Here is a 15,172-nt window from a genome sequence, read left to right on the forward strand (position 1 = left end):
TAAGGAAGATTTATTATTTGGTAGATAAACCATTTTATTTGAACATCTTTTTGGGGCAAGTTTAATGTACATGTGTTTAATATGGACAAGTTTAATGTACATGTGAAAAATAATGTGTTAAACATGGGCAAGTTTAATGTACATGTATTTAACATTGGCAAGTTTAATGTACATGTGTTTAACATGTACAAGTTTAATGTACATGTGTTTAACATGTACAAGTTTAATTTAAATGTGTTTAACATGTACAAGTTTAATGTACACATGTTCAACATGCACAAGTTTAATGTACATGTGAAAAATGATGGTGTTAAACATGGGCAAGTTTAATGTAGATCTGTTTCTATATGGACAAGTTTAATGCACATGTGTTTAACTTTGGCAAATTTAATGTACATGTGTTAAACATTGGCAAATTTAATCTAGATCTGTTAGATATGGACAAGATAAATGTACATGTGTTTGATATAAACATGTACATGTATGTGTTCAGCATATCTTTGTTGAATATACATATGTAGAGACTTTTGAGATTATAAGAAGAGCAAAGGAATCTTCAGCTAGTTAATTGTTATGTACAGTGTATAGGATTAATTAATTAAAAATTTTGATAACTTTTAGTTAAGTCATGTTTAAAAGAATGAAAAAAAAAAAAGGCAAAATATCATTTATATTTTCTTGAATGAAGGTGTTTTCCCATGTATTGCAAGGCAGCATTCTAAGCTTCAATGACAGGGATATATTGTTCAAAACAATAAAATGTGCATTTTACTCACAGCTTATTTGTTTATTAACATTTATGTTGCAAAATATAGGATCATATTTCCTTGTTTAGAAAATACTAATGTTTACAACTAAAGTTCTGTATTTTGACCTCATGAAAACTGTTGTTTAATGATATTTTATGAATAGACAAGGTATATGTTTAAGAGTTTAAGATACAAAATTTTACCAAAGCCACAAATACAATTCTGGTACAATATTTGCTGTTTCCATTACTTGGTGTGAAACTTTCAAGCAGTTAGTACCCGTAATGATATTTCCTGCTTTTCGCTTAAGTATATGGTGATGTTTTTTCCTATTCATAAATATAGCCATGACTTGATGCTCTTTATATAAAAAAAATCTTCTGCTTGTTTTTGTGTAAAATTGACAATAATAATATAATTAAAACATATAATATTATACCTTTTATACGACCGCAAATTTTGAAAAAATTTTCGTCGTATATTGCTATCACGTTGGCGTCTGCGTCGTCGTCGTCGTCGTCGTCGTCGTCGTCGTCGTCGTCGTCGTCGTCGTCGTCGTCCGCCGTCCGAATACTTTTAGTTTTCGCACTCTAACTTTAGTAAAAGTGAATAGAAATCTATGAAATTTTAACACAAGGTTTATGACCATAAAAGGAAGGTTGGTATTGATTTTGGGAGTTTTGGTCCCAACATTTTAGGAATAAGGGGCCAAAAAGGGCCCAAATAAGCATTTTCTTGGTTTTCGCACCATAACTTTAGTTTAAGTTAATAGAAATCTATGAAATTTTGACACAAGGTTTATGACCACAAAAGAAAGATTGGGATTGATTTTGGGAGTTTTGGTTTCAATAGTTTAGGAATAAGGGGCCAATAAAGGGCCCAAATAAGCATTTTTCTTGGTTTTTGCACAATAACCTTAGGTTAAGTAAATGGAAATCTATGAAATTTAAACACAATGTTTATGACCACAAAAGGAAGGTTGGTATTTATTTTGGGAGTTTAGGACCCAACAGATTAGGAATTAGGGGCCAAAAAGGGACCCAAATAAGCATTTTTCTTGGTTTTCGCACTATAATGTTAGTATAAGTAAATACAAATCTATGAAATTTAAACACAAGGCTTATGACCATAAAAGGAAGGTTGGTATTGATTTTGGGAGTTTTGGTCCCAACAGTTTAGGAAAAAGGGGCCCAAAGGGTCCAAAATTAAACTTTGTTTGATTTCATCAAAATTGAATAATTGGGGTTCTTTGATATGCCGAATCTAACTGTATATGTAGATTCTCAACTTTTGGTCCCGTTTTCAAATTGGTCTACATTAAGGTCCAAAGGGTCCAAAATTAAACTTAGTTTGATTTTGACAAAAAATGAATCGGTTGGGTTTTTTGATATGTTGAATCTAAAAATGTACTTAGATTCTTGATTATTGAAGTTTTTTTGGTCCAGTTTTCAAATTGGTCTACATTAAGGTCCAAAGGGTCCAAAATTAAACTTTGTTTGATTTCATCAAAAATTGAATCCTTGGGGTTCTTTGATATGCCAAATCTAACTGTGTATGTAGATTCTTCATTTTTGGTCCTGTTTTCAAATTTCAAATTCTACATTAAAGTCCAAAGGGTCCAAAATTAAACTAAGTTTGATTTTAACAAAAATTGAATTCTTGGGCCTCTTTGATATGCTGAATCTAAACATGTACTTAGATTTTTGATTATGGGCCCAGTTTTCAAGTTGGTCCAAATCAGGATCTAAAATTATTATATTAAGTATTGTGCAATAGCAAGTCTTTTCAATTGCACAGTATTGTGCAATGGCAAGAAATATCTAATTGCACAATATTGTGAAATAGAAATTTTTTTTTTAATTAGAGTTATCTTTCTTTGTCCAGAATAGTAAGCAAGAAATATCCTATTTGTGCAATAGCAAGAATTTTTTTTAATTGGAGTTATCTTTCTTTGTCCAGAATCAACTTAAATCTTTGTTATATACAATATACAATGTATATACACTTTTTACTACCAACTGATAAATTTAAATAATCTTTACCATTCAGTGATAACAAGCAGTTTTTTTACATCTTAATATTTTATGATGTATTTAAATGAGTAGTTATTGTTGCAAACTCCATTAGAAATTTGAATTGATATCAGTTTTGAAAAAGGGAAACGGGGATGTGAAAAAAAGGGGGGGGGGGTTAAATTTTTCTCATTTCAGATTTCATAAATAAAAAGAAAATTTCTTCAAACATTTTTTTGAGAGGATTAATATTCAACAGCATAGTGATTTGCTCAAAGGCAAAAAAAACCTTTTAAGTTCATTAGACCACATTCATTCTGTGTCAGAAACCTATGCTGTGTCAACTATTTAATTTTAGATTTAAAAAGTTTGAAGAAGAAATCTTTAATTGATTTGTAAAATCTTGGCATTTGTTTTGTGTAAAAAAAACCCATGTAATGTCAAAAATTTGATCACAATCCAAATTCAGAGCTGTATCATGCTTGAATGTTTTGTCCATACTTGCCCCAACTGTTCAGGGTTCGACCTCTGCGGTCGTATAAAGCTGCGCCCTGCGGAGCACCTGGTTGTATAATGTAATTAGATGATATAAGATGTAGAACAGTAGGGTTTTTCTTCTGCATTATTGTTCCCAGTAAATTAGGATTTTCTTATAAATTTATAGAAAATTTGTAATTACTATAAAAGCATTTTTGTTTGTGAGTACTAATTTTTGTGGTTTGTAAAATCAATGGTTTGAATCTAATGTTTAAAGATGAATACATTTGGACTAATGGAAAATATGTTATTGCATTAGGTACTAATTTTTTTTGATGAAGGAAACCTAGAAAGCCACGAAATTGTACACCATAAACAATTATACTTTCACAGTAATCACTGATTTTATGTCTGCTTGTTGTTTGTGTTTTTCAAAGATATGTTCAGGGATTATTATATACTGTGCCATTATTTCAATTATAGGAATATTTCATCTTTCTATAAATAGTCTGGAAAATCATGTTACTGCTCATAATTTATTAAATCACAAAGAATATTTTGTAATTTGGAATACTTTTTTTTTTAATGTTAATGGTATATGAGCAGAAAACTCTTATTAAAGCTGAGAAAATAATAATTATATTTAATTGATTCAAATTTCAGTACAGTGTACAAGAAAGAATATTTGAAAATAAGTATACATACATGTACTCCTCGTGTTTGAAAGATTTAAATGTTTGTTTTAGAGGATCTTGTAATGTATATTTTTGTCTGTTGTTTTGTTCTTGTGCTTCTTTGTTCATGCATGTTTAAAAGATTTCTTAGGTTTCATAGGTACATCTAATTTCAAAGTGAAAATTATAAGATCATTTTCATGGTATAGATTGTCATGGGTATTTAGGATTTTCTCTTTTGTATTAATTATGAGCTTTCATTTTTTGTTAGAACTTATATTTTGAACACAGCACAGCCTGCATATTTTAACAGATATAGAAAGGATTTTCATTAGCATGTCACTTGATGTTGTCATGCCAGATATAAAAATTGCATTTTATTCCCTTTAAAATTAAATCTTATTTTTATAGTCTGATATACAAGTTAGTTATTTAAATTACTTTACACCATGTTGGAAATTTGCAGAGGGTACTGTGTATAAGAAATTTATAAAAATGAGACCACAACACATTTGCTGAAAAAACAATTTATTTGAAGAAATAAATATCAAAAGTTGAATATTTATATACAGATGGTGATTTGATCATTACACAATGTGACATTGTATGCAGATAGTGAAAGCTTTTCCACACAATGTGACAATGTGTAAAGATAAGGTATTAGGAAGCATAATGCGTGACATTGTACACAAATCGTGACAGTCAATCCACACAATGTGGTAATGTGTACAGACAAGGTATTGGGCAGGCATAAATTGTGACAATGTTTGCAAGTCACCTGATTTAATCGTCAATGTTAATTATTATACAGCTAAAAATAAATATTGTTTTGTATTTTGATACTCTTGTTACTCAGTTCTTTAAATACTAAAAGTTGTTGTTGTATCTTCAAAATTAAAGTCATTAAAGTATAGAAAACATATGGTCTAGTTTGTTATTTTTAATGTGTTTTATATAGGTAAAAAAGAAGTACTTTTACTACCTTCAAAACCACACATCCAGAAATTAATTTGATCACAAAACCTCAGGAGTCTAAAATTTCAGGAAATGTAACAAAACTTGAGAACAACAAAAAACAAGAGTTTACATGATGAAATGTCTCGCCTTCTTTACTAACCATTAATATTATGTTGAAAGTCTAAAAGATAAAGGTTTTACTACGAGTATCACATCAACTTTACTTTTATAAAGATCCATCACAATGAGCCCAAGGTCAGATAAATCCTGTCAGACAGACATGTACACCTCACAATTATTTCATACATCAAATATTGTTGACCCATTGCATACAGTAATTGAAGAAAAAAGACCAAAACACAAAAAAATAATATTGAAACATGAAAATTAATTCAAGGTTAATTTATATCTGCCAAACAGACATGTATATCTTACAATAATTCCATACACCAAATAGAATTAAGCTACTGCTTATAAAGATAATTGAAAACAGACTACTACAAAAAATAAGAATGTGTCCCCAGTACACGGATGCCCCATCCGCACTATCATTTTCTATGTTCGGTAGACCGAGAAAATGGGGGAAAATCTCTAATTTGGCATTAAAATCAGAAACATCATATCATAGGGAACTTGTACTAAGTTTCAAGTTGATTGGACTTCAACTTCATCAAAAACTACCTCGACCAAAAACCTTAACCAAAACTTTAACCTGAAGCGGGATGGACGGACAGACGAACAGACCAGAAAAAATCATGCCTATAAATGGGGCATAAAACTTTTACACTGATCAATGAACCATGAAAATAAGGTAAAGGTCAGATGATATCAGCCAGACAGACATCTACACCTTACTATCATTCCATACACCAAATGTTTGACAGATTGCAAATAGTACTTAAACAGACCAAAACACAAACTTAACATTGACCAATGGAGCATGAAAATTAGGTCAAGGTCAAATGAAACCTGACAGACTGACATTTCCCTTACAATCATTCCAGAAACAACATTTGACCTAATGCTTATAGTATCTGAGAAGTGGACCAAATCAACAGACTTTAAACGTGATCACTCATCCATCAAATGAGGTTGATGTCAGATGAATCCTGTATACTTTGCAAGGAAGCTATTTACCAAATATAATTAACCTATTACTCAGAAGTTGAGAAATTTATCACAAAAAACAGGCAGTAGTTGAACCATGGAAATGAAATCAAGGACAATGAACAATTGACAGATAGAAATTTCATTACTTGAAGTTCATTTTATCTGTATACAAGGTATGAAGCATCCATGTATTCTACCTTCTGAAATATAAAGCTTTATACAAAAGGTTTACATCACCGCTACCATATAGTGGCAGCTGAGACAAAAATTCACATGGAAAGCTAATGGCAGGTATTTTGAAAAGAGAAGAAATTAAAACCTGAATAAAAAGTAATACAATAATTGAAACAATGGAAATGTATATATATATTAACATACATAATAGTTTCTAAGGAAATAAAACTGGAGGTGTCAATAAGGAAAGTGTCTTCTGCTATGCATATTTTCGGGGTTTTAATGCACAAATTTGGTATATTTTAAGTAATATCAACCTTGAACTAGTTTTGCCCTAAAACAAATAACTATCTCCCTCTAATACTATTTAACCATATATCCAACTTGAATAAACCAAGTACAACTGCATTCTTCTATCACTCAATAGAGTCAGCATCTGGAAATCACTTTTTTAACAAATTACCACCTATTTCTAGTAACTTGACCTTTGATGAATTAACCTTTTAATATCAACAGGTATCTATCCATCCTTATATGTAAAAATATATCAAAGCTTGGTTGTACTCTGATAAAAAATATTTGATTTAGCAGTTGGAAACAAAATGACTAAAGGAATGACTGATGGACTGGTCAAAAACTCTATATCCCAGAGAAACTTAAAAGCCTTTTGTATAAAATCACATTGTTTGAGTTTCATATAAATGAGTGTATATTAGTAAATACTCATCAATTAAATCAGAAAACATGAATGTGTACAAACAATAAAAAAAAAAGTATATTTTTACGTATACAAATTTATGTATAAATTACAGGTATTTGTTTTAATGCAATCATCAATCATTGATTAAAAATTTGATGATTAAGTTAATGGCATCTTATGGATAAAACTTGAAATATAGGATACCACAAATACAGATAGATCTGTGTCCAGCTGTCTGTGTCCTTGACTTGGACCTTGAAATCCACAGAAGCTTCAAGGGCTTTGGTCTCAACTTTTAAACTTACAACTAAAGACAAAACTTCAATTTTCCCCATCATGAACATTCCATTTGTATGTAGTTACATTGTGGAATAGCACCCACATGGATTATATAGGCTGTTCCAGAGCTTGTGTTCCTATCAGTATTTACTTGATGGACAGTTTCTGCTAACAAGGAAGCTACAAAATGGATTTTCACTCCACATATGGTCAAAGTTGAATTGATATCTTAAAATTTTTTATGCACACAATCTATGATTGATGGTTTCAGAATGTCTAGTCACAGATGTCCCTTAAAATGGTCCCTTATGTTAGTCACAATCCTGGCCTGCTTTCCATGTTAATGACTTTTTACTAGTTTTGGACTTATTATGAGCGACATGATATGTGCCGTAAGTGGAGCATGATCTGCTTACACACCAGTGGTCCCTAGTATTCTACATGTCTTTGTTAAGTTTGTGCTGTACCATTTTTTTTTGTTATACATGTTTTATGTTCATATGCCTGGTACTTTATTATTCTCCATTTTTTTAGTTGGGTTTTTGGTTGTACCTCTCTGGTTTTTATGTGTTTTCTTGACTGCTGTTTGTATTTTCAACATTTTATTTAAACAATAACCTCCATAATTTTTTATCATCTCCTTGATATTTTCTTACTTTCTTTCTTAATACAAGACAAGTTAGTTGAATCTGAACTTCAATCATGGAACACTGTATACTTTAGTGTATATAAATAGGAATAACAAAGCATGAGGTGTTATGATTTTATATAAAAACAATAATAAAACAAATTGTCTTCTATCACAGTCATTGTTCTATTTGTGTGGACAGGTCTTCTTTGTATGTCCTAAAAAAATAACAGGATAATCATAAGGTTCTACTATCTCGTATCAGATTATTTTTTTTTATCAATGTAGTGTCATAACAGGGATAAGAAATAATACAGAAAATTATTATAAAGTCTATAGTACATTATACACATGCCAAGAGTACTCAAATAATCTCTCTCAACTCTATTGAGGAAAACTAAAAATAGACAAGAATGTGTCCATAGTACACGGATGCCCCAATCGCATTATCCTTTTCTATGTTCAGTGGACTGAGAAATTGGGGTAAAAACTCTAATTTGACATTAAAATTAGAAAGATCATATCACAAGGTACATGTGTACGAAGCTACAAGTTGATTGGTCCTCAACTTCATTAAAAACTACCTTGACCAAATATTTTAACCTGAAGCAGGACAGACGGACGGACAAACGGCCGAATAGACAGACGAGCGGACAGACAGACCAGAAAACATAATGCCAATAAAAGGGACAGAAAAAGAAATAGAACTCACTTACAAACCAACTTCCTAAACCCTAATCCGGACAATGTTAAGCATGGTAGAAAGTTGACCCTTTCTGGTTAAATATTTTAAAATTCTTTATTTTGTTTTACTATATTTTTCATAGTTAAAATTTAAATACTTTTACCGGTATCAAAGCAGATGACACTGTTCTAACACTGAAATTCATTATCATGACAATTAACAACTCACCTTCCACACCACACAGTCCACATTTCCTGGCTCTCTTAGCACCTGGTTCATTGGAAGTAGAACTTGCTCCTCGTTTCTTTACCCCTCCTCCTCTATTACTCCCTGCACCCCAACCATCATTACCTCCCCCTCCACCACTCCCCCAGTTTCCACTGGTACCTGTGGAATAAAATGATATCAGTATAAATAAATGGAAATGTGAGTAATCTGTTAAAGAGACAGCAATCAAAGAACAAAATTAACAAAAAGACATTCAAAAGGCAACAATAGACATATGTCTATGTAAGAATATGCCAAGCACTAAATCATCCAGAGTCTTACTGTCTATAAGAGATGTGAAATATAGATATAGAAAGAATCAAATATCTGCCATCAACACCAAAGGAGCTGGTTCACTAACTCATTATTTTGGACCTATAAAATCTGATTTTTTTCCCTATGAAAAGGTAGAAAAAGCTTGATTAAATCATATGTTAAAATGTCCAAATTGTATCCTATAAAACATATTTTCACCAATTGTGTCATAAGTGACATTATTTTAACATGATAATGAAGGGAAATTCAGTAAAAATCTGATTTTTTTGCAGAATTATGCAAACTTTATGATAATTTTCTGAAAAATGAACAGTGGTTCCACCTTTTGCTGACAGAAATAAGATTATCACCTGAATTTTCATCTGCCCATTGAAAAAAGTTACATCCTTCACCTCTAGGTTTAGAACAGCCAAAGAATTGTTTCCCTTTGTTTGGTCCCTCTTTCTGGACTGTTAAACTAAAAAGTCGTGATTAATATGTCAATATTGCAAAATAGAGTCACAATTCATACAATAATATTGCATAAAAAAATGACAGATGCAAAACATGTTATCAGGCAATATAAACATGTATAAATATGTGAATGACATTTCATCCTTCAGAGAAAATTTACATCTTAAATATGTTACTGTAAGTTCAGTAAATTTTGAGTGCATTCATTATTGCAATTGTGGATGAAGGACAAAATGTGAGATTAATTATTACTACTTCAGGAAAATTTGCCTAAAGATACTGCAACCAAAATATAAAATACAATTTTTAATTTTGAGACTCCTATCACATGTATATTTTACCAAATACAAATACAAACATTACAAAATTTTCTAAATTCAAAGCATTTTCAGTTAATGTAAATTTAATGAGAACTTAGAAGGTTGCTTTATTTACCTTTTGCCAGGATTGCCACATTTACAGCAAGGATCGCCACTATCATTTGTTGTAGGAGGATAACTTCTTTGTGTTGATGAAAAACCTGAATCATTTCCTCTGAAGAAGAAAAAAATATGAACAGTACTTCACAAGAGTCATAAAAATATTGACCAGTCCAGTAAAATTTTGACCAGTCCAGTAAAATATTGACCAGTCCAGTAAAATTTTGACCAGTCCAGTAAAATATTGACCAGTCCAGTAAAATATTGACCAGCCCAGTAAAATTTTGCCTTTGATTACGTTTAATTTGATTAGTATTTCTCTCAATTTGGAAATTCATATTTACATGGTCTTTTTTTTTCAATCTTTATATATTGCCAAGGTTTTACCCAAAGAGAAGTTTTGATGGATAATGTCTTATAAGATGTTAATATAGGCAAAATATATAATGGGTTAGTCTGTGGCTCATATCTGAATATCAATGATAAGATCTCAAAATGATGTTTTTTATTACCATAAGAAAATGTGTAAGACACAATTCAAAAATATAAATACTGACATACGAGATACTTATGTCTTGTGAACATCTGAATAACTTCATTTGATCTATTAATTTAAAAATTCACATTATCAATAAAGATTTTATATAACATTCAAGTGCAATAGTCAAATGTTATGGATCCAGAATAAGACATACATTAAAAAATCTTATAATGCAAGAAAACTTATTAAAATCTCTTACCTATATGAATTACCTCCCCTTCCTCCATACCCACTACTTGAGCCAGGGGTATCATTTCTACTTTCCCCAGCCTCATCAGCCCAAAGGAAAAATTGACACTTAGAGCCACCACATTTATAAAACTGTCTTCCTGTAATGAATTAAAATATTTGAGAATTAAAGTAATGACAAGTCTGCTTTCTATGAGTTCAGAGCATGTTCAATGCAAGAAGTTCAATTATATGCCCATATCATGTAGTGAAATATTTGAAGGGTCTGTCATTATATTTCAAACACTTTTTCATGTACTTGCAAGATTTTCTCATTTTAATCATATTATCTGTTTTAATGTTTCATTAACATGCCTTTTAAAATAAACCTTTTTTTAAATTTAGAAGTAAAATATCAGTGTGCATGCTGAAATGCCTTCCTTGATTTCTTGATCATTCATGAATTTACACCTCAACTTATAATCCCTGAAAAAGATATCTGCCAGACCCATTATAATTATTCCTTTCTTCAAATATATTATAGTTTACCTACTGCTTATAAAATCTATATAGTTTACCAACTGCTTATAAAATCTATATAGTTTACCTACTGCTTATAAAATCTATATAGTTTACCTACTGCTTATAAAATCTATATAGTTTACCTACTGCTTATAAAATCTATATAGTTTACCTACTGCTTATAAAATCTATATAGTTTACCTACTGCTTATAAAATCTATATAGTTTACCTACTGCTTATAAAATCTATATAGTTTACCTACTGCTTATAAAATCTATATAGTTTACCTACTGCTTATAAAATCTATATAGTTTACCTACTGCTTATAAAATCTGACAACAAACCTGATAGAGAAATTAACTTTCATCATGAAATTAGGTCAACCCTCTTTGGAAAATTACATACAGATTATTTAAACATTTGCTGAACCATGAAAATGAGGTCAAGGACAATGGAGACATGAAAGACAGAAATGTCTTCTACCATCTGACATGTGAAGCTTGATACAAATGGTTTACACTATCCATCCCTATAGGGTTAGCATCTCCATGTCCTGAATTCTGCAACTGCATTGCAAACAAGACAAAAAATGCTGTTAATAGTTTTCTAAGTTTACACTAAGATGGTTGCTATTTTACCTAATTATCATTCAATGTGCTTTCACTCTTCAACATATCCTACTTTCTATGTGTACTTTTCAAAAAATAAATGTAGAGCAATTTTGCCAAGAATTTTCATATGATACATTATATGATATAACATACCTGTATTTGGCCCTTCTTTTCTGACTGTTAATAAAACACCATCTTCACCACAATTACATACAACAGAATTAGAACCATCAGACTGTCCACTGGCAGCACTTCTGTTAAATGGCTGTACTGGCAGGAGAGGCACTCGTGGGTTATCTCCCCTATTTTGATTTTCACTTCCTCTGGGATTATTAATTGATGGGCTACTGAATCTATTAGGCACCGAAGAGCTATCATTTTTGTTCTGATTTTGTCCTCTTTGAAAGGGACTATTATTCTGTTGAAATGGTTGTCTTTGATTTGTGTTTCTTTGATAAGAATTTTGTGTTTGAAGTGATGAACTCTGGGTAGAAAATGAACGAGAAGGTCCTGAACTACCATATCCACTATCTGGTATAGATGTATTCAGTGAAGTGTTGTTACTAGGTCTTTGTATTGAAACATTTGATGGTCGTACTGGTCGATTTGCTGTATGAAAAAAACATGTATAAAACAAACAAGAGTGCACACGCTGAAATGTCTCGCCTTCTATACTAATCATTGATATTATGTTGATAGTCCTAAGTATAAAGCTAAGCTTTAATACAACTGTCACATAAACTTAACATTAACCAAGATAACTAAACAAAGACCAATGAACCTTGAAAATGAGGTCAAGGTCAGATGAACCATGCCAGGCAGACATGTACAGCTAACAATGCTTCTATACAACATATATAGTTGACCTATTACTTATAGTTTAAGAAAAATAGACCAAAACACAGAAACTTAACACTGTGCAATGAACCGTGAAAATGAGGTCACGGTCAAATAAAACCTGCGCGACTGACATAAAGATCATAAAATATTTCCATACACCAAATATAACCTACGGCATATAGTATTAGATAAAAAGACCAAAACTCAAAAACTTAACTTTGACCACTGAACCATGAAAATGAGGTCAAGGTCACATGACATCTGCCCACTAGATAGGTACACCTTACAATCATTCCATACAACAAATATAGTAGACCTATTGCATATAGTATGAGAAAAACAGACCAAAACACAAAAATTTAACTATAACCACTGAACCATGAAAATGAGGTCAAGGTCAGATGACACCTGCCAGTTGGACATGTACACCTTACAGTCCTTCCATACACCGAATATACTAGCCCTATTGCTTGTAGTATCTGAGATATGGACTTGACCACCAAAACTTAACCTTGTTCACTGATCCATGAAATGAGGTCGAGGTCAAGTGAAAACTGTCTGACAGACATGAGGACCTTTCAAGGTACGCACATATCAAATATAGTTATCCTATTACTTATAATAAGAGAATATTCAACATTACAAAAAATCTTAACTTTTTTTTCAAGTGGTCACTGAACCATGAAAATGAGGTCAAGGACATTGGACATGTGACTGACGGAAAGTTCGTAACATGAGGTATCTATATACAAAGTATGAAGCATCCAGGTCTTCCACCTTCTAAAATATAAAGCTTTTAAGAAGTTAGCTAACACCGCCGCCGCCGCCGTAGCCGCCGCCGCCGTAGCCGCCGCCGGATCACTATCCCTATGTCGAGCTTTCTGCAACAAAAGTTGCAGGCTCGACAAAAACTATATTAAAACTTTTCAGATGATCATTCATTTACATAACATGTAATAAAAATCAGTTTTATTTAAAGAATTGCTGGATATCTAATCAAACTATTTTTTGAACTTAATTTCTACTGTTCCTTTAGTGCTGAACTACACAATACATGATTCCAGTTCAGCACAGAAGAGCAACACTTTGTTACGTTTGAACAGTATGGTTTCAGGATAAAATTATAGATGAGGTTTTCATTGATGTTACCTTACATCACCTTTTAATCATAAAACTTGGTCATTGAATCAAAGTGACTGCTTTTGTCACATTTTTTTTCTTTTTCTTTTACCTTAGTTGTTTAAAGAAGACCATTATATATATATATATCGTCTTTAAAATTGTCTTGATTGATAGATTATAAAGAAATTCAGGGGTTGCATTCTGTGAATGATTTTAATCCCCTAGTCCTTGAATGTTATAAAGGTAGGGGAGTAGTTATTTTTTAACCTTTTTAATTCCTTTGTAATATTTATTGAAACTGAATGCACACGATTGGTCAGTTAAAAATGAGGAATTAGATATGGGGTGAAAATTTCAAAGAAAAAACCCCAAAAAGGAGTTAGATCAAGTGGAACAGATTATTAATTTGTATGAGTAAAGAAAAATTACAAGTAATCCCTTAATAAGAAAATGTCAATATAATTTCACCTGATAAATTTAGTGCTTCGTTTAACATTTCATCACATCCTCCAATACAACCAGTATACCTACAAAATATAGAACAACAGTTTTGTATACAAGATACAAAATCCTGAGAAAGGATTTTTTTTTCAATAATCATTACAATTTTTACAGTAATTGCTATTAAATAGATCCATCAATTCAAACACAGCACCCCGTGTATATTTGACTATAAAAAAGTAGATGAATTTCAATGACTGGCTAACAAAGATTATATGTGAGAAAATATAACTTGTCTCCTGAGAGCAGTTTTGATATAAAAGATGAAGATTGGCTATGAAGTTTTAGAGAATTTCAGAGAGATAATAAATCCTATTTGGCATCATTTCTGCTTATATATATATAAGAAGATGTGGTATGATTGCAAGCTTGTATGCTTTCAAATAAAAATGAAATGAGGATTTTTTTAAGTCTTTTAATGGATATTCTACAAAAACATTTCTGATTAACTACTGTCCAGAATGTTCAAAATAAAAACAAAATATAAGTTTTTAATTTAAAATTACATGTAACAAAAATATGGTAATATTTGAATGTGTTGATATAGTATTTTCTTGTTTATTTTTTTTTAGACAAGTGACAATCCACTTTCTGACTATACAACTTACTCTGTTGGAACCATTGGAGGAACTGATCCTCTTTTAAACTTAAACTTGATATTCTTTACTTCATTCGGTAAACACTACAAAGGAAACAGTAAATGAAAATCTTTACACAAGTGTGTATAAAATCCAATAGGTATAAAACAAATATGTTGTTCATATGTAGCTATAAATTTTAACTTTTTTTGTTAAAGCTCTGTAATATATTTGCTGTGACAAAATACAGTCATAGCCCATAGTTCTATAAAATACAAAATATTTTTTTTCTGTTATGATTGGATTGATTCAATCATTATGCAGATGAAATGAAAAATGACTTGTGAATCAGCATGTTAAAATCATTTCGAAAAATTGTTTTCAAAATGGCTTCTTATCAAATCTCTTGATTATCTTTCATTATCGCA

General features: G+C 31.0%; 1 protein-coding gene across 1 annotated transcript in view; it reads right to left on the minus strand.

Annotated features, from left to right (window-relative positions):
- Nucleotides 1–7,881: 7,881 nt before the first annotated feature.
- LOC139489544 (DNA topoisomerase 3-alpha-like) overlaps nucleotides 7,882–15,172 on the minus strand; it is a 33,576-nt gene continuing 26,285 nt past the window's right edge. The window contains exons 24-31 of the mRNA XM_071276064.1: nucleotides 14,775–14,848; nucleotides 14,134–14,192; nucleotides 11,857–12,312; nucleotides 10,601–10,730; nucleotides 9,877–9,975; nucleotides 9,339–9,445; nucleotides 8,674–8,832; nucleotides 7,882–7,978 (exon numbers count right to left, since the gene is read on the minus strand). Of these exons, the coding sequence (XP_071132165.1) occupies nucleotides 7,947–7,978; nucleotides 8,674–8,832; nucleotides 9,339–9,445; nucleotides 9,877–9,975; nucleotides 10,601–10,730; nucleotides 11,857–12,312; nucleotides 14,134–14,192; nucleotides 14,775–14,848 (1,116 nt within the window). The 3' untranslated portion in view covers nucleotides 7,882–7,946. The remainder of the gene's footprint in view (nucleotides 7,979–8,673; nucleotides 8,833–9,338; nucleotides 9,446–9,876; nucleotides 9,976–10,600; nucleotides 10,731–11,856; nucleotides 12,313–14,133; nucleotides 14,193–14,774; nucleotides 14,849–15,172) is intronic.

This window comes from Mytilus edulis, chromosome 9 (assembly GCF_963676685.1).
Source record: "Mytilus edulis chromosome 9, xbMytEdul2.2, whole genome shotgun sequence".
Classification (NCBI taxonomy): Eukaryota; Metazoa; Mollusca; class Bivalvia; order Mytilida; family Mytilidae; genus Mytilus; species Mytilus edulis.